Below are 19131 nucleotides of genomic sequence, written 5' to 3'. Positions count from 1 at the left end.
CTTAGACTGCCCCAAAGCACCCTGTCTTAGGTGTTGGTGGTGCCGGGTACACACCAGTGTCCCCAGTGCTGAGCTGTGGACCCCCCCAGCATTACCATTATGTGTGTATGTGCCCCCCAGCCCTCCCCCACACTGGGGCCGATCCCACTCAGTGAGATGCAGACAGCACGCAAAAAGACACAGAGACATGGATGCAGAGTCAGCACTAGTTCAGCGTCGTGTTTATTAATGTGACATCTGGAGGGGTGGGGGCAAGAGGAGGCGATAGGCAGAGGTGGGTGGGGGAGGCATGGTGGGAGTGGGAAGTTGGGGCTGCTGCCACCGGCAGTTGCCCAGAGGAACAGGGATGGTGAGGAACCACGGTCCTCGCATTGCACCCCCAGTGGGACTAAGAGCACTCGGACCTCCTCAGGCTCTTCGTGAAAGAGGTGCCGTCGTGCGTGACCTTGCAGACGTAGTTCTCGTGGCTTGACCAGTCGCTGGCAGACAGAGTCAGGTAGCTGCTGGCCATGTACTGGCTGTTGCTCTGCCGCTGAGGTGTTGTGGTCTCGCCAGTGCGGGTGGATCCATCGACCGACCACTCCACTGTCACTGGGCTGGGGTAGAAGTCGTTAATTAGGCACACCAGGGTGGCCTTGGTCTGCTCCTGCAGCTCCTCATTTGATGGTGGGAAGAGGGAGATGGTGGGGGACGCCTTGGGCTGGCCTGCAAGAGAGAAGCAGAGTGGCCACGTGTATGTATGGGTACACGTGTGTGTGTATGTACATATACACATGTACATCTCTAATGCAAAACACATCCGCCCATCCATATCATGGATGTTATACATGTATATGTATATATATATATACACATTTTATACCATAGTTCTTTCTACAGATAAAATACATTATAGATATATAATCTGTATATAAAATACATGTTAAATCTATAAAAATCATATAAAGCATACAGCAGACTGCATATATACATATACGTGTTAGATCTTATGTACATATCTATAATAAGTCTTTGTAATATATTTATATATATATATATATATATTATTTTTTTAATAGATAAGCAATTCCTTTTGTATACATACATACATTTATATATATATATATCCACACACTAAATTTCATATGTATTTGGGTGAACCTGATCCAGAGCTTTAGAACTCTGGTTAGCTGCCATTATCCCTTTTCTTCTGTGCTGCAAGGCTATATATTTTTTTATTTTAATTAAAATTTCAAAGAAAAAACACTCCATTTTTCGGGCTCTTTCTGCCTCAAGACATCTTCAGACCTGTCTCACAAAAAGTGCAACTAAAAACTGCTGTGAGGAAGGCAAGATTTACTCAGACTGCTTATCAAACAGCCAAATCTGTACCTATACACACATCTATATCCTCATTTATACCTACAACAGAAAATGGGGGAGAACTGCCCCGTTAAAGACTTTCCACTGGGAATTTGTTGAACTACATCTTTATTTTGGACTTATGCCCTAAATAATTTGGCTCCGATTGGGTTTTTTGGCCAATTTCTCCTAGAAAAAATAACAATATGTATTTTTTTCTCTCTCTCTCTTTATATATATGATATATATATTATATATATCTCTACAAAAATATTATATATATTATAATATATATATTATAATTATATTAATTATATTATATATAATATTATATATAATATATATATATATATAATATATATAAAAATATATTTACCAAAAATTACAAAATATTCCTGTCAGCTTTTTCAGCAGAATAACCTTCATTTTTTAACAGCACTTACCTGGACACTGTGCCTTAAACCTCTGAAGAACTGAATTTCAGCCTCCAAGGTCACTGTCTTAGTCTTACTTGGACTCCTCATGGCACTGGAGCCAACAGGGTCCCCAGTGAGAGATCAGACTGGGGACAAGGGTCTTAGTCCTTAGGACTAAGAGGGAAGGACTAACAACTCCCAACTCATTTCTTGACAAAGACAAAAACTTCTTATCAACCCAAACACAATTTCTAAAGTCGCGTGGCAGAGACAGACCTCAGGGATATTTTCTAGTCTAATTTTAAGATCTTTCCGTTGACAAAATAACCCCAAGTCCTCCATAGCGCACGCCAGAGCCCTCCGGGTCAGCAGGGACAAGACTGAGCCCAGGCTGCCGCGCCGAGTGCCCGTCCCTGCGCTAAAGGCAGACCCCAGCCTGACGCCAAGTCCGGGAAAAACCCCCAAATCACCAAAAATCAACAAAATGTCACAATTTCAAAATGGGGGAAGAAAGACCGAGACGAGGTCAGCGACTCACCTAGGACGGTCAACATGGTCCCGGCCCCAAATATACCACACAGTGATACAGAGCAATGCAAAAACCTCCCACCTCATGGCAGGGGTCCTGTAGAGGTTCCAAGATGTGGTGATGGGTCGGAAGTGATGGGTTGGAAGTGTCCTGGTTGACAAAGCAGAATAGAGGTGATGAGCTGGACACAATAGGACAACAGTGATGGAATGGACACAACTGGATGGTGGTGCCAGGGGCCGGTACAGCAGGCGTGCCCCTGTGTCAGCCATGTGGAGCAACCAGGCCCTGCAGGCAAGAAATGCCCCAGGGGATCCTGGTGCCATGCACTGCTGCCTCCGGCTCCCCAGCTGCATTCTGATGAGGTGAACAAGGATGTTCAGTTCCAAGGACACAATCAGAAGGGACTTTGCAGATTTCAGAGGACCAGAACAGAGCATTCAGGCCATATCACCTTCTTTCTGTAAATCAGGAAAGGAGCATTTCAGTACATTTCAGTGTGGCTAGGCAGACCAAGGATATACTGCCATAGCCAAAACTGGATAAAGAAAACAAAGCCAACTGAAAAAATACAAAGGCTGGGAAGGGCCCAAGCTCCCGCTTACTGCTGAGGAAGACTGTAAGTGAACACAGAGCAACTTCCTGAGGATGATCAGTTCATTCCTGAGGTCTCACCAGGGAAATACCTGCAGTGACATACAGCTGCACAGAATCTCAAGCAGTGGTCCATGCCCAGCCTCACGTGTGGCCGAGCCCTGCTGCCTGCTGCAGGTCATGGAGTGCAGATGGTGTTTGTGCATCCTCCTCACCTCTCCTAAGGGATATCCAGTAGCTGTGCCATTGTTGCTCAAGGTCTTGGCTGAAGTCATGTCAACCTGCCACAGGCACCCACTGAATAATGTTCTTGCCTGTCGACCAGCTTTAGTGCAGCCCCTCCAATTCAGGCCTGTCTGTTTCGATGGCCTTACTCTCATTGATGTTGTTCTTCCAGTTCACTGGGCCCAGCTTTATCCCGTTGGTGCACCACTGCCCTGTCTCTGCTGCCCACATCCTCCTCAGGAGAGGAAAAGAAAATGTGAAGAGGATGTTGATGCCCAACCAGAGGTGCCAGAGTCAAGGCACTGGCTTAAAAATGAACCCACAAATATGCAAATGCCGTGGTTAGTTCAAGCAGTTATAGAAAGAGGCAGAGTTGGTGAATCTCCTGAGTCACCAGAAAATGAATGATGCATCAAAGATTTTGTGGTTGGAAGTACTTTCTGTTTCAAAGGTTTGGTTTGCCTCTCGGAAGGCTTAGGTGCAAGTGGTTGGTGCAAGAGACACAAACTCATTGGAACAGTCTGTGCAAAGTATGTAGCTGAAGCTGATGCCGTATACTGTGGATGAGCAGTTTCTGGGTATTTCTGAGACTTTCGTGGGGTTTCAGTTTCATTTTAGAGGAGTAAACTAAGGGGGCTTAGAAGTCCAGCTCTTTACCTCAGAGGGATGCATGTAAGAGAACTGGTACTGTGCTGATGTAGCAGTCGAGTGGTGGCAGCCCTCCAGCAGGGACTGGGCAGGTGGTCTCAGTGGGAGCAGGAGCAGATGAGGAGCTGTCGGCCCGGTGCATGCAGGAGACACTACAAATGGTGGATGCAGGATGGTAGGGAGGCAGACAGCTGGACCTGGGGTGCAGCCTGAGGGTGAAGAAGGACGCGGGCTCTGCAGCACAGGGCATGAATGAAGGTGGGACTTGTAAGACAGAGAGAGTAAAAACCACCAGCTGCTCCTTGCAGTGACAGGAGGTTTTTGTATCATTTCCTCATTGCTTTGCATCACCGTGCAGCAGTACTGCTGCTGTCGTAGCTACCACAGAAGTAGACAGCCTCATCCTCGGCTTGGACATCAGTGATGGTTAACGTGCCAGTGGAGCCGGATCGGGAACCGGAGAATCGTGAAGGGATGTTCGAGGGTCTGTTGGTGTTAGCATAGATCACAGTGACAGGGGCACTGCCAGGTGACTTCTGCTGGTGCCAGCCATAGCTGTAGCTACTCCCAGAGCAGCTGATCGTGACCGTTTCTCCCACGTTTTTTGTCAACTGGGACGGCGTCTGAGTCAGCGCTGCCTGCACCAGGGAACCTGGAGAGGGAGAGAGGGGAGAAAACAGAGATCAGCGATTGCCCGACGCGCACAGACCCCCCGTGCTCAAAGTCCCTGACCGAGCGCAACGAGTACCTGTGGTGTGGGCGAGCACCGCCAGCAGGAGAGGAGCCCAGGCCATGGCGCAATCCCAGCGGCTGTGTGTCCCCACGCAGATGGAGCTGTGCTGTGGACCTCGATGCCCTTTTATACCCGCGTCCTTCCGCGGCACGCCTCCCATGCAAATAACTCCCTGCGCTCCCAGCCGCGTCCTACGCCTCTCCCCACACCTCCCTGCCCACTCCTGGCCCGACCCCTGCACTGTGGCACTGTGGGGTTGGCCAGGCGTTGCAGCGGGGACACGTGGCAGCACCCTGGCCCACACCGGTCCCAGAGTGGGCCCAGCTGCTGTGGTACCAAAGTGCTGGGGAGACCCGGACTGGCGGGGCATGGTGGGAGCAGGCCATGGCTCCCTTCATAGAATCAGAGTATCACCAAGGTTGGAAAAGACCTTTAAGATCCTCTAGTCCAACCATACACTTATCACCAATATTTCCCACTAAACCACATCCCTCAGTACAACATCTAAGCGTTTCTTGAGCAGTGCTGCCTGCAGTGCTGACCCTGCCCCGTTTCACCCCTCAGACATTGAGGCTGTGCTCTGGGCAGGCTGGGTTTTAGCCGGTGGCAGTGTCTGGGCAGAAAAGGCCCTGGGGGCTGGCAGGACCCTCAGCATCAGTACAGCCAGCAAAGGGCTTGTGCTGCAAAGGAGGCCACCAGGGTCAGCAGGAGCCCTGAGGGTAGTGAAGGCCTCAGAGCATCGCTTATCCATGGGATTACTGCTTTGGGGCAGGAATGAAACAGAGCTGAGTAGAGTTATCCAACGGTAGCACCACTGTCAACAGGCAAAGACTGAAATACAGGGAACCACAGGAACATAGAACGATTTGGACTGAGAAGGACCTCAAAGCCCACTCAGTTCCAAGCCATGCCACAGGCACGGACACCTCTCACCAAAACAGGCTACCCAGAGCTCATCCAGTCTGGCCTTGGGCCCAGCTGGGAAGGAAGCATCCAATACTTCTCCAGGCAACCTGTTACAGTGCTTCATTACCTCTGAGTGAAGAATTTCTTCTTTATAGCTAACCTAGGTCTACCTTCTTTCCACTTTAAACCATTTCTCCTTGTCACATCGCTACGGGACCTTGTACAAAGTCTCCCTCCGTCATTCTCATGAGCCCCCTTTAAGCACTGAAAGGCTGCAGGGAGGTTGCCCCAGAGCCTTCTCTTCTCCAGACCCAGCTCTCGCAGCCTTTCTTCGTAGGAGAGATGTTCCAGCCCACTGATCGTATTTGTTGAACACTGTTCAATAGAGCAAAACACTCGTTTTTGCTGCAAGGCTGATCAAACGTTGGAACACGTGTCCCAGATAGCTGTGAAGTCTCCATCCCTGGTGACCTTCACAACCTGACTGGGCAGGCCGTGGTCAGCCTTCAGCAGCTGCCCCAGCATGGAGCAGGATGGGCAGAGATCTCCAGTGGCCCCACCAGCTCCAGCCATTTGGGGCTTTCCCTATCCCCAACACCTGCACTTCTTCTTTCTTTCTCTGCTGATCTCTTGCCTGGGCTCGCACCCCTGGTGTCAGCCCAATCTCAATGACTTCCCTTCTCCCCAGGTCTCTGTCTCCCTGCACAACAGAGCCCTTGAGCCCAACACTGTGCTGGAATTCTCTATGACCATGGCTAGTGCTTCTTTCTTTGCCACAGCAGTAATAAACAGCCTTGCCTTGAGCCCTTGTGAAGGTTAATGTGACCACAGAGTCAGTCAGGTTGATGCCTGGGTGATGAGCTGAGCTGAGCCCTGCAGCACTGTTCATGCACAGGGTACTGCCCCTACCCCAGGCAGGTGCTGCTTAAGCCAAAAGCCCCCACTGCCACCTATGCCTGCAGGTCATTCCAGGCACTTGCACGTGCCCATGTCTGCCCTACTTAGGGGCCATTGAGTATTTATGAACCAGAGTTGCCCAGGGTCCAGCTTTTGGCAACCTCCAGGAGGAAGAAACCAGCATGAAGCAGAAGCAACCCTGCAACAGCAACACAGGAAGGCAAGAAGGGTGGGCAGCAGGAGATGGGGGCCAGGGGCTATGTGTATCGCAGGGCAGGGACAGGGCTGCTGGGACCCTCCCCTCCCTGAGTGGTAGGCAAAGTTCTGAGGCTCTATAGGAGGGCGCCTGGCATAGCCACAGTGCTGGGTCATCCTGGGACTTGTGTCACCAGAATAATGGCACAGCAGAGGCTGCAGGCTGCTCCCTGAGATTTCAGGGCCGTGTACCCTTCTCCATTGCTCTGTGTCACTATGGCACCAGTACCACTGCTGTCTTCATTCCCACAGTAATAGACAGCCTCATCCTCAGCTTGGACCCCAGTGATGGTTAATGTGGCAGTGGAGCCAGATTTGGAACCAGAGAATCATGAAGGGATGTTTGAGGGTCTCTCATCATCGTAGGAGATCACAGTGACAGGGGCACTGCCATGTGACACGCTACAATATAACAACCAGCCATAGTTGTTGATAACCAGATTGAGATTATTATAGATGTGTCTTGATATTCCACATGTGACTGTGCACTGGGTCTCATCCCACAGCCTCGGAAGGGCTGTGTGTGTCGGGTAATTGCTGAGCTCCATTTTCTCCCCTCTCTCCCTCTCCCGGTTCCCTGGTGCAGGCAGCGCTGACTCAGCAAGCCTCAGTGTCAGCAAACCTGGTAGGAACCATCAGGCTCACCTGCTCTGGGGGTTATAGCAACGACTAGGGCTGTCACTGACAGACACCTGGCAGTGCCCCTGTCACTGTGATCTACGATAGCAGCAACAGACTGTGATGATGAGAGACCCTCAAACATCCCTTCACGATTCTCTGGTTCTGGATCCAGCTCCACAGGCACGTTAACCATCACTGGGGTCCAAGCTGAAGATGTAGCTGTCTATTACTGTGGTGGCTGGGACAGCAGCATCTCAGCAACAATGCCACTGCCAGGTTTATGCTGCTGTAAAACGTAAACATAATGTCTGTTAACCATGGATAAAGGTGGGAGCCCTCACTGTCACTTGTGCCTTCAAGTCTCCTGGGACACCCACATGGGAACAGTGGAGACTGACACCTGCTCCCTGTGATGCTGTAGTGGAAATGCTGAGCCACAGCCTGAAACAATTGAGCACCTGGTGGGAAGGCAAGGCCAATCCAGAGGGGCTCAGCTGCATGCAATGTACCTGAGTGACTGGAAGTGGTGGAACCAGGATGCACCTCTTCCCAGACCTCATTTAAGGGTTGGCAGTGGAGGTGCGAGTATCTTGCTAGAGATTCTTATGCACCTGGGGCCTTCTAAAGGTGAGCAGTTTTTCTTTCTTTGCTTTTGTGTCTGTGGCTGCTGTATCTGGACTTGTTCTTGTTTGCTGTAGTCTAGGTCTGTGCACCTCTGCTATTATTGCTTACTTTTCATCATCTTATAACCTTACAGGTGTATGAAGGATTACGTGTCATTCTCCACTGCTCCGTGTCACTGCAATACCAACATAGCTGCTGTCTATGCTCCCACAGTAATAGTCAGCCTTGCCCTCAGCCTGGACCCCAGTGATGGTTAATGTGGCTGTGGAGCCAGAGTAGGAACCAGAGAATCGTGAAGGGATGTTTGCGGGTCTGTTGGTGTTTCCATAGATCACAGTGACAGGGGCACTGCCAGGTGACTTCTGCTGGTGCCAGCTATAGCTGTAGCTACTTCCAGAGCAGGTGATCATAAACTCTTATTGAATGATTTGGTTGGAAGGGACCTTTTAAGACCATTGAGTTCCAACTATAGGCAGGGTCACCTCCCACTGTAACAGGTTGGTTCCAGCCACGGTGCAATTCCTATAGCTGTGCCTCCCCATGTTGGCAGGGCTATGCCATGGGCCACGATTCATTCTTAAACTCCCTTATGCCTGCAGTATGGGCCCCTATGATCACTATCAGCTCTTATTGCAGTGCTCTCCCTGCTCACTACACTGTTTTCCTTGGCTCACAGGAGGCTGATCATGGTTAGCTATCACTGGAGTCCATGCTGGGGAACAGTGACACAGGAAGATGGGAAAATGAGCTACAAACCTGCGTTTAAAATGGAAGATTTCTGTACTTCCTGATTTATGGTTGATCAAGGCTGTGGGGCTGAGACAGATTTGCCTTCTCAGCATGGCCATGTTTGTAAATGCCCTCCTCTATGTATCTAGATGTATGAGAGGTTACTCTGGCACTCAGACACATTTTGTAACCATCCGTGTAAAGACACAGTGTTTTGTCATCCCCAGCCCTGCTCCATGGCAATGCCTCTGGGCTGGGCTCTCATCCTTTGGGTCTGTGACCATGGCTGAAAACCCTTCTCCTTTAATGGTTGTGTTCCCTGTCCCACTGCTGCCTGGGAGGGCTGTGTATGTCAGGCACTTGTTAAGCCCATTCTCTCTCCTCTCCAGGTTCCCTGGTGCAGGCAGCGCTGACTCAGCCAGCCTCAGTGTCAGCAAACCTGGGTTAAAGCCCCAAGATCAGCTGCTCTGGGGGTAGTGGCAGCTATGGCTGGTACCAGCAGAAGTCACCTGGCAGTGCCCCTGTCACTGTGATCTATGGTAGCAGTGGCAGACCCTCGAACATCCCTACACGATTCTCTGGTTCCCGATCCGGCTCCACAGGCACGTTAACCATCACTGATGTCCGAGCTGAGGACAAGGCTGTGTATTTCTGTGGGAACTACGAAGGCAGTGGTGCTGGTATGGAGAGATGTTGCAGTGACTAAATGGGAGTCTTAAAAAGTGCCAGCAGCAGTGGGACAGGGCCCATTGCCTAAAGGCCCCAGCTGGGCACAGCGGGTCTTCCTAGGGCACCAGAGCTGTAGGTCAGCACTGCCTGCAGGAGGGTGGCACAGGCCATAGTGTGATCTCAACAGCTGCACGTCGTCATGCTAATGGGTCTATGCTTTGGACTTCAACTCCTTATACCCTGGTCTGCCCACAATACAGCCCACTCATGCAGAACCTGCCCTCACAGTCACTGGGAGCTCTCATCCCAGTGCTCCCACTGCTCAATGCTGCCATTTCACTGGACTCCCAAAGACCAATTGTGGTTAGTTGGCACTAAAGTCAGAAGATGAGGCTGTGGTGGCTAGGACAGCAGCACCAATGCTGGTATAGAGACAGAGGAAGATGCAGAACTGAGTTGCAGACTTGAGTTAAAAAAGGAGGTTTTCTTTACTTGCTGACTTAAGGATGAACAGGACTGTGGGGCTGAGGCAGGTTTCTGTCTGCTCTGCATGGCTGTGTTTTTGAATACCCCTTTCTTTTATACCTTGTTGCATAGGAAATGATCCTCCTGGTTCCTGTTCCTACTGTGGCACAGCATCATTTCCCTGCTGCTGGCAGCCCTGTTTTTCTGCTGCTGGAGCTGCCTCCATACTAATATGTTCTGGTCTGGGCTCAGTACCTGCAATGTGCAACCACCATCAGAGTGGAAAGGACATCAGACACAGCCACGGATGTTTCGGAAGATCAGAGCTCATCACAGAGCATCCCAGCATGGAGGCAGCTCCAGCAAAGTCAGTCAAAGGCATCAGACACTACAGGCAGGGGCTGGGCATGAGGCAGTGCTGTGTATCTCACTGGGATGTGTTCAGGACACCTTGCTATGGAGCCAGATGTGGTACCAGAGAATCGTGAAGGGATGTTTGAGGGTCTCTTGGTGTTTTCATAGATCACAGTGACAGGGGCACTGCCAAGTGACTTCTGCTGGTACCAGCCATAATAGCTGCTGCTACCCCCAGAGCAGGTGATCTTGACTGTTTCTCCCAGGTTTGCTGACACTGAGGCTGGCTGAGTCAGTGCTGCCCGCACCAGAGAACTGGGAGAGGAAAGGGGGGTTATTGTGGAGTTATTAAAGATTAAAGTGTCAGTGACATTGTCGGGTGTCTTCTGCTTGTACCACTCATAGTTGCTGTAAACCATGGAGAAGAAGTTGGTGTTTGAGTCTGTGTGTGCCTGTGTGCTCGGGGAGGAGAAGGGCTGTGTGTGTCAGATGCTGACTGAGCCCCATTTTTCTCCCCTTTCCAGGTTCCCTGGTGCAGGCAGCGCTGAGTCAACAGCTGGCCTTGTTAACAGAGAACCTGGGATAAACTGCCAGGATTACATGCTCTGGGGGTAGCTGGGGCTATGGCTGGTTCCAGCAGAAGTCACCTGGCAGTGCCCCTGTCACTGTGATCTATGGTAGCAGCAACAGACCCTCAAACATCCCTTCACGATTCTCCGGTTCCCAATCCGGCTCCACTGGCACATTAACCATCACTGGGGTCCAAGCCGAGGACGAGGCTGTCTACTTCTGTGGGAACTACGACAGCAGCAGTACTGGTTATGGTAGTGATGGCGGCACTGTGGGATTTTCTCCCCTCCTCCTTGTTGCTGCCCATTTCCCAGCATGGGCAGAGCTCTTGAGGGCAGTCAGTTCTGCCCTCTGGGTCACAGCTGTTGTGGTGCTGCCTTTGCAGAGCCCCCATCATATTCCTGTCCTGGTGGGGCCTATGACAACAGCTTTGTAGGTATAGAGACACAGGGAGACATGGCAGTGATGTGATGGCTAGAGCTAAAAATGGCAGGTTTCTGTCTGTCTCCATTATGGCTGTGATTGAGGTCTCTTCTTTCTGTGGTGCTTCCTGTCCCACGCTGCTGAATGGACAGTGTGTGCTGGGGAAATGTGGGGCAACATGTCCAGAGGAGTGGCTTGGGGCAGCACCCACTGTTCTGGTTAGAAGGAGCAGAGGGCACTGGTAGGGGTCTTGCTGGGAGAGCTGGCACTAGTAGGTATAGTGGATGCCCCAGATGGAAGAGAGGGACACAGCTATGGCCACTTCTGATGAGAGGTGTCCAGAGCAGAGCAGCACATCCCAGTGTCTGAGACATCTCCTGTGCTCTGTGCCGTGGCCATGCAGATGGAACAGGAAACTGCTACAGTCACAGTTCTGCATGACTGAAAGGAAGATGGGCAGAAAACAGTCTTATTAAAAAGAACTGACATAACAACTTATCATTGTCACCATACAGCACTGGAGCAGCATTCCCAGCTCCCACACAGTCTCATCCTTGGCTTGGACTCCAGTTTATGTGCCTGGAACTGGAGAAATGTGAAGGGATGTTTGAGGGTTTGTGTATCACCTCTGTGTCGCTGTGGTACCAGTACTGCTGCTGTCGTAGCTACCACAGTAATAGTCAGCCTCGTCCCCGGCTTGGACATCAGTGATGGTTAACGTGCCAGTGGAGCCGGATGCAGAACCGGAGAATCGTGAAGGGATGTTCGAGGGTCTCTTGTCGTTGTTATAGATCACAGTGACAGGGGCACTGCCAGGTGACTTCTGCTGGTGCCAGCCATAAGCATAGCCACTGCTACCCCCAGAGCAGGTGATCTTGACAGTGTCTCCCAGGTTTGCTGATGCAGTCTGGTTGAGTCAGTGCTGCCTGCACCAGGGAACCAGGAGAGGAGAAAAGAAGGAGCTCAGAGAGTGCCCAAAACACACATCCCTGGCAGCCATGGCATGAGGAACACCACCATTGCAGAAGAGACCTCACCTACATCCATGCCCATCCAGAAGCAGGAGGCAAGTGATCACAAACTGCTGAGGCAAGTGTTGGGTCAGCTGTGGGAGCACAGGTGAGGGTAATTCAGGTGTGCTCCCAGAAGGGGTGGAGCTTGACTTCACCTCCTCTAGACCTCATTTAAGGACTGACTGGCACTAAGGCAGCATCTCTTGGATATCTCTCCTCTGTGGAGATTGCCTCAGCATTTTCCAGCCAGACTGAAGGCTTCTATACTGGTGAGTTTTTTCTATAGATAACCTTTTGGATATTTATCACCACTCTTCTTGTATTATTTTATTATTTATTATTGTATTATTTATTTATTATATATAATATAATATATAAATATATATTTAGTTATTATTGTATTATTACCATCTTTGCATTATTTTCACCTTACACAGAGGCACTGCCAGGTGACTTCTGCTGGAACCAGCCACAAATAATAACTTCCAACATAGCTGCTACCCCCAGAACAGGTGATCCTGGCCATTTCTCTTGGCTTTGCTGACACTGAGGCTGGCTGAGTGATGCCTGCACCAGGGAACCTGGGCATGGACAAGAAAAGGACAATGGGATCTATACCCTGTATGGCCCTCATTCCTAGAATGTAATTTGGGGTGACAGTCGGGTCCTGGCCATTCAGACTGGACAAGGGCCTCCCGAATTCCCACAGCAGTAACATAAGTCACAATTCCCAAAGCCCAGGGCCCAAGGAAGATGGACTGAAAACTTTACTATGATATGGCTTCTGTTTTATGTTCTTACTACACATTGTCAAAATATAACATTGCTGCTGCTGTTCAGTCTCCACAGTAATATTCAGCCTTGTCCTCAGCTTGGATTCCAGTGACAGTTAGTTTGTGCATGGAGCCAGATGTGGAACTGGAGAATCTTGAAGGGATGTTCGAGGGTCTGTTGGTGTCACGATGGACCACAGTCACAGCACCACTGCCAGGTTTCTCCTGGAACCAGCCCTACTCAAGGCTATTCCCAGGGTGACCAATACCTGGTCTTATAGCAGGGCCCTGAGCAGTGCCTGCAGGAGTAGAAATGCAGTGAACCCCTGAGACCTGGTGTACACAGTGATGGAGAGCAGGAGGAAGGAAGGGAGATTCTAGAGCTGGGCTGAGAGGAAGCAGGAGGGAAAAAAACAACCTCATTGCCTAGGGAGTCTGTGCTATCTTCAGGCCACCACTCCTGTCATTGCCACCGCAGTAATGGGCAGTGCTGTCCTCAGCTTGGACCACGGTGATAGTTAATGTGATAGTTCATGTGTGTGGGCCTGGACTGGGCCCCAAGGAATTGTAAGAGAATACCTGTGGGTCTACCTGTGTTAGCGTGGATCCCAGGGGCACTGCCAGATATCCTCTGCTGGTACAAGCCATGGATGTTGTTAATCCTGGAGCAGATGTGGGTTTCCTGCTGTCCCATGTGCGTCTGTGTGTTCAGCAGCCTCATCCCACCCTCAAACAAGGAGGCTGTGCATGTCAGGTGCTCACTGAGCCCCCTTTCCTGTCCCTCTGCAGGTTCCCTGGTGCAGGCAGCACTGACTCAGCCAGCCTCTGTGTCAGCAAACCTGGGAGCCACTGTCAGGGTCACCTGTTTCAGAAGCAGTGACAGCTATGGCTGGTTCCAGCAGAAGTCACCTGGCAGTGCCCCTGTCACTGTGATCCACAGCAACAACAAAAGACCCTCGAACATCCCTTCACGATTCTCCGGTTCCAAATCCGGCTCCACTGCCACGTTAACCATCAATGGGGTCCAAGCCGAGGACGAGGCTGACTATTTCTGTGGGGGCTTAGACAGCAGCACTGATGCTGGTATAGTATCACTGGGAGATGAGGAACTGACACATTGATGTGGGTTAAAAGTTGAGGTTTTTCACTCTTGCTGGCTTATGACTGAGCCGGCCTATGAAGCTGAGGCAGACTTATGTCTTCTCTGCATGGCCACATTTGTAAACACCTTCCTCAGCATACTGAGCTGTATGGAAGGTTACTCTGGGTTCTGTTGCATCAAACCTGTCCCTGAAAAGGCACAGCTCTGTGTCATCCCCAGCCCTGCTCCACAATGCTACTCCAAGCCCCATCTTCCCACTGCTGGTTGCTGCCTCTGTACTGAGCTGTTCTGGTCTGGGCTCTTTTCCTATGATGTGCCACCTCCATCAGAGCAGAAAAGACCTCAGTCACAGCTGTGGGTATTTTGGAGGACAAGAACTCAGCACAGAGGCAGCTCCAGTGGAAGTTAGACAAAGGCATCAGCTGCTACAGGCAGGGGCTGGGTGTGAGGCAGTGCTGTGCATCTCGTTGGGATGTGTTCAGGACACCATGCACAGCCTCACACATTGCAGGACAGAGAGGGCAGGGCCCCAGCCAGGTCTTATGTGTCCTTTCAGCTGGTTTCAATGTCCTGAGCTGGGGACAGTGCAGCTCTTCTGTATGTCTCATGCCTGCACACATCCATCTACTCCCTGTCCCAGTAAACTCTTGTGGGCGCAGCCCATTAGCCTCTGCCTTGCATGCAGCCACTCCATGGGGGGCATGAGTCCTCACCCTTGTCCCAGCATCAGCCTGGATTCTGGAGTTGGGGATGAGAATGGGGGTAAGCTGAGGCTGCCGAGCAGCACACTGCAGCTCTGAAGATGGAGTTGGGGCAAAGACTCAGGCCAGAGGCTGCCCAAATCACTGCAAAGGCTGTGGATGCCTGCCCATACCCACAGAGAGCATAAAGCTGTGGTACTGAGCAAGCAGAGACAGACCCAAGACAAACAGCAGAGAGTCCAAGGGAGGGCCACCAACATGCTGCAGGGACACACAGAGGAGAACTGGTGCTGCACTGATGCACCAACAAGGTGGTGGTGTTCCTCCAGCAGGGACTGAACAGGTGCTCTCAGAGCTGGGACAGGTGAGGAACTGTTGCCTTAGTGCATGAAGGGGGTGCACAAAAGGTGGATGTAGGATGGCAGGGAGGCAGCCAGCAAGGCTGAGGGTACAGACTGGGAGCATGAAGATCAGGAGGGCCAGGGCCATGTAGCATGGGGCAGGGATGGAGGTGGGATCTGTAGGACAGAGGCACCTAAGAGTATTAACTTCTCCTTGCACTGGCAGGAGGTTTTTGAATCACCTCTGTGTTGCTGTGGTACCAGTACCGCTGCTGTCGTAGCTACCACAGAAATAGACACCCTCGTCCTCAGCTTGGACCCCAGTGATGGTTAACGTGCCAGTGGAGCCGGATTTGGAACCGGAGAATCGTGAAGGGATGTTCGAGGGTCTCTGGTTGTTGTTATAGATCAGAGCGACAGGGGCACTGCCAGGTGACTTCTGCTGGTGCCAGTCATAAGCATAGGTACTCCCAGAGCAGGTGATCTTGACAGTGTCTCCCAGGTTTGCTGATGCAGTCTGGCTGAGTCAGTGCTGCCTGCACCAGGGAACCAGGAGAGGAGAGAGGAGAAAAGAAGGAGCTCAGGGAGTGCCCAAAACACACATCCCTGGCAGCCATGGCATGAGGAACACCACCACTGCAGAAGAGACCTCACCTACATCCATGCCTGTCCAGAAGCAGGACGATGGGACTGCCAGCAGTAACAGGAAGCAAGTCTGAGAATGACACAGTAGTGTGACTTTGCAGGGACAGAGAGAAGTACCTTCTGTCCCCAGAATCTCCTCCTGCACCACAGTGTAGAAGAGGGAGGCCATTGCAAAGCACTTGCTGTGAGAAGGGACAGGAGCCTGCCTCAGCTGTACAGCCCAGCTTGGCAGTGAGACAGATGGGTAGAAAGCCTCCATTTTAAACACCTGTATGTGATGTTTTTTTTTTCTTTCCACATCTCTGTGTTACCATACCAGGATTACTGCTGCTGTCGTAGCCACCACAGTAATAGACAGCCTTGTCCTGTGCTTGGTCCCCGGTGATGGTTAATGTGTTTGTATAGCCAGATATGGAGCCAGAGAATCGTGAAGGGATGTTTGAGGGTCTTTTGTTGTTGCTATGGATCACAGTGACAGGGGCACTTCCAGGTGACTTCTGCTGGTACCAGCCATATTCATAGCTATCCCCAGAGCAGGCGATCCTGACAGTTCTCCCAGGTCTGGCTGAGTCAGTGCTGCCTGCACCAGGCAACCTGGAGAGGGAGAGAAGAGAGGGGAGAAAATGGGGCTCAACAAGCGCCCACTTTGCACAACCCTGCCCAAGCAGCACTGAGATTGTGAAGACCACCATCAGAGCAGAAGGGTCCTCAGCCACAGCTGTGGGTACATTGGAGGATGAGAGCCCAGCACAGAGGCAGCTCCAGCAGCAGGAGAATGGGGCTCACCGCAGCAACATGGAGCAGGGCTGAGGATGATATAGTGCTGTGCCTTTGCAAGGACAAGTATGATGTGGCTAAGTGTCGGAGTAACCTCCTATACATCTAGCTACACAGAGAAGGGTATTAACAATCAGTTCCCCATCTCCCTGTGCCATTCTACCAACATCAGTGCTGCTTCCCAAGCCATCACAGTAGTAGATAGACTTGTGCTCATTTTGGGTCCTAGCGATGGCATGGACCCTGTCCCACTGCTTTGCTGAGAGGGCAGCACTGGTCAGGCAATTAGGGAACCCATGTTCTCTCTTCTCCCTCTCCAGGTTCCCTGGTGCAGGCAGCGCTGACTCAGACAGATTCAATGTCAGCGAAACCCAGGGCCACTGTCACGATCACCTGCTCTGGGAGTAGCAACAGCTATGGCTGGTACCAGCAGAAGTCACCTGGCAGTGCCCCTGTCACTGTGATCTACTGGGACGACGAAAGACCCTCAAACATCCCTTCACGATTCTCCAGTTCCAAATCCGGCTCCACAGCCATATTTACTATCACTGGGGTCCAAGCCGAGGACGAGGCTGTCTATTACTGTAGGAACTACGACAGCAGTGCTGGTTATGGTTGTGGTGGCGGCACCATGGTGTGGAACTGGAGAATTGTAAAGGGATGTTCAAGGGTCTGTTGGTGTCACGATGGATCGCAGTCACAGCACCACTACCAGGTTTCTCCTGGAACCAGCCATACTCATGGTTATGCCCAGAGGGACCGATCCCTGGTCTTACTGCAGGGTCCTGGGCAATGCCTGCAGAAACAGAAATGCAGCAAAGCCCTGAGACCTGGTGTACGCAGTGATGGAGAACAGTAGGAAGGGGGGGAGGCTCTAGAGACACTCTAAGAAGAAGTGGAAGAGGAAAAAGAACCACTTTGACATGCGTGGTCTCAGTGCCTTGGGGATCAGTGCCATCTTCTGGCACTGGGTGTAACATGTCAGGCACTTGCTGAACTCCATTTTCTCCCCTCTCTCTTCCTCTCCAGGTTCCCTGGTGCAGGCAGCACTGACTCAGACAGAATGAGTCTCAGCAAACCCAGGGGTAACTGTCAAGATCACCTGCTCTGGGATTGACAATGCTTATGGCTGGTACCAGCAGAAGTCACCTGGCAGTGCCCCTGTCACTGTGATCTATGCTAACACTCTCAATCATCCCTTCAGTATTCTCCAGCTCCAGAGCCACATTAACCATCACTGGGGTCCAAGCTGAGGAGGTGGCTGTCTATTACTGTGGGAGCAAGGACAGCAGCATTCCTGCTTCTATAGTGACACAGTAATATGGGAGTTCTCTCTTTTGGCTGGTTCAGCTCATGGCGCTAAAGCAGATGCCTGTCCCCTCTGCAGGGCCATGGTTGTTCATGCTTTCCCTGCTGTATTTTTTTGTTGCAGGTGATTCTGGGGCCCATTTCTGTTGGAAGATACCTTCATGCTCACAAAATTGAACCATCAGCCTGTTCAAGCAAGACCCTTCAATGAACCATCTCTTCAGCCTATACTGCTGCTTTGGGTTGTTAAGTGCAGGCCCTGGCACTTGAATGTCAATGGGTTTGTCACAGCGCATCAATCTTGCCTATCCTGATCCGCCTACAAGGCCTTCCTACCCTCAAGCAGATCAATACAGAGATTACCTAGCAGTATTGTTTGTAATTTCACATTAAAACAAGGGGAGCCCTGGGGAATGCCTCTGGTGACAGCCTGCCAACTGGTTCAACTCCGCTGCACTATGACTGAACTCCATTTACTACAGCTGTCCCCACAAAGGGTTGGTATGCACTGTGCCTAGCCCTGCTCACTGAGGTTCTGCATTTTGGCCATGCAGAGTGGTGGCTGTAGGCATGATCCTGTGCCCTCCCTGTGGTTATGACTTTGCATGTTCACACTTCAATGTCCCAGGGCACTTCAGAAGTAGACATCACAGCTGCAATTTCCTATGTCACTATTCCAGCATCTCTGCTGTGGTAGCTCACACGTTAGACAGCCTTGTCCTTGGTAATGGTAACATTCTCTTGAAGCCAGATACAGAAACAGAATCATGGAGTGATGCCTGAAGTTCTCTTTCTGTTGCTATACCACATGGTGACGGAGGCACTGACTGAGGTACCAGCCACAACCACAGCCACTGCTGTCCCTGGAGTAGATTATCTTTATGGTTTCTCCAGAGTAACTGGGAGAGTAATCTTCCGTACACTGAGGTAGAACAGGAAAGATGTTCAAAGCCATGGCCATGCAGAGAGAAACTTACCTGAGCAACACAGCCCAGCATGTTCCTGAGGTACAAAGGCAGAAAACATCATTTTCCAATTTAGGGTTGTACCTCAATTTCACATCTCCCCCTGTCACTACCAGCATCAGTGCTGCTGTCTGCACTCCCACAGTAATACACAGCCTCGTCATCGGCTTGGACCCCAGTGATGGTTAATGTGCCAGTGGAGCCGGATTTGGAACCGGAGAATCGTGAAGGGATGTTTGAGGGTCTCTTGTCGTTGTAATAGATCACAGTGACAGGGGCACTGCCAGGTGACTTCTGCTGGTACCAGCCATAGTTGTTGTTAATCCAGGAGCAGATGTGGGTACCAGTGCCAACTGTTCCCTGCAATGACAGGAGGTATGTGTATCACATCTCCATTGCTCTGTGGCACCAGTACCATTGCTGTCTTCATTCCCACAGTAATAGACAGCTTTGTCCCCGGCTTGGACCCCAGTGATGGTTAACGTGGACATGGAGCCAGATTTGGAA

The 19131-nt window shown here is 51.1% G+C and overlaps 1 protein-coding gene and 1 long non-coding RNA gene across 3 annotated transcripts; one reads left to right on the top strand and one right to left on the bottom strand.

Moving 5' to 3' along the window:
• Nucleotides 1–198: 198 nt before the first annotated feature.
• LOC140259638 (immunoglobulin lambda-1 light chain-like) lies at nt 199–4595 on the bottom strand. 2 transcript variants are annotated; one of them, XM_072351144.1, is made up of 4 exons: nt 4502–4595; nt 4111–4405; nt 2296–2333; nt 199–705 (listed from the first exon to the last, which is right to left on the bottom strand). In XM_072351144.1, exons 1-4 carry the CDS (start codon nt 4545–4547, stop codon nt 389–391), a joined length of 696 nt encoding a protein of 231 aa, XP_072207245.1. In that variant the 5' UTR covers nt 4548–4595; the 3' UTR covers nt 199–388. The 2 variants fall into 2 exon arrangements, with proteins under 2 accessions (XP_072207245.1, XP_072207246.1); XM_072351145.1 differs by having other exon boundaries at nt 4114–4405.
• Nucleotides 4596–7765: 3170 nt separating this feature from the next.
• Nucleotides 7766–8611, top strand: LOC140259639 (uncharacterized). The gene is made up of 3 exons (XR_011905422.1): nt 7766–7792; nt 7923–8191; nt 8466–8611. It is a non-coding gene; the product is annotated as an uncharacterized lncRNA (long non-coding RNA).
• The last annotated feature ends 10520 nt before the right edge of the window (nt 8612–19131 follow it).

The sequence above is a fragment of the Excalfactoria chinensis genome, chromosome 16, assembly GCF_039878825.1.
Source record: "Excalfactoria chinensis isolate bCotChi1 chromosome 16, bCotChi1.hap2, whole genome shotgun sequence".
Taxonomy (NCBI): domain Eukaryota; kingdom Metazoa; phylum Chordata; class Aves; order Galliformes; family Phasianidae; genus Excalfactoria; species Excalfactoria chinensis.
The sequence above is the reverse complement of the archived record's forward strand: the minus strand, read 5'-3'. Positions and strand labels throughout refer to the sequence as shown.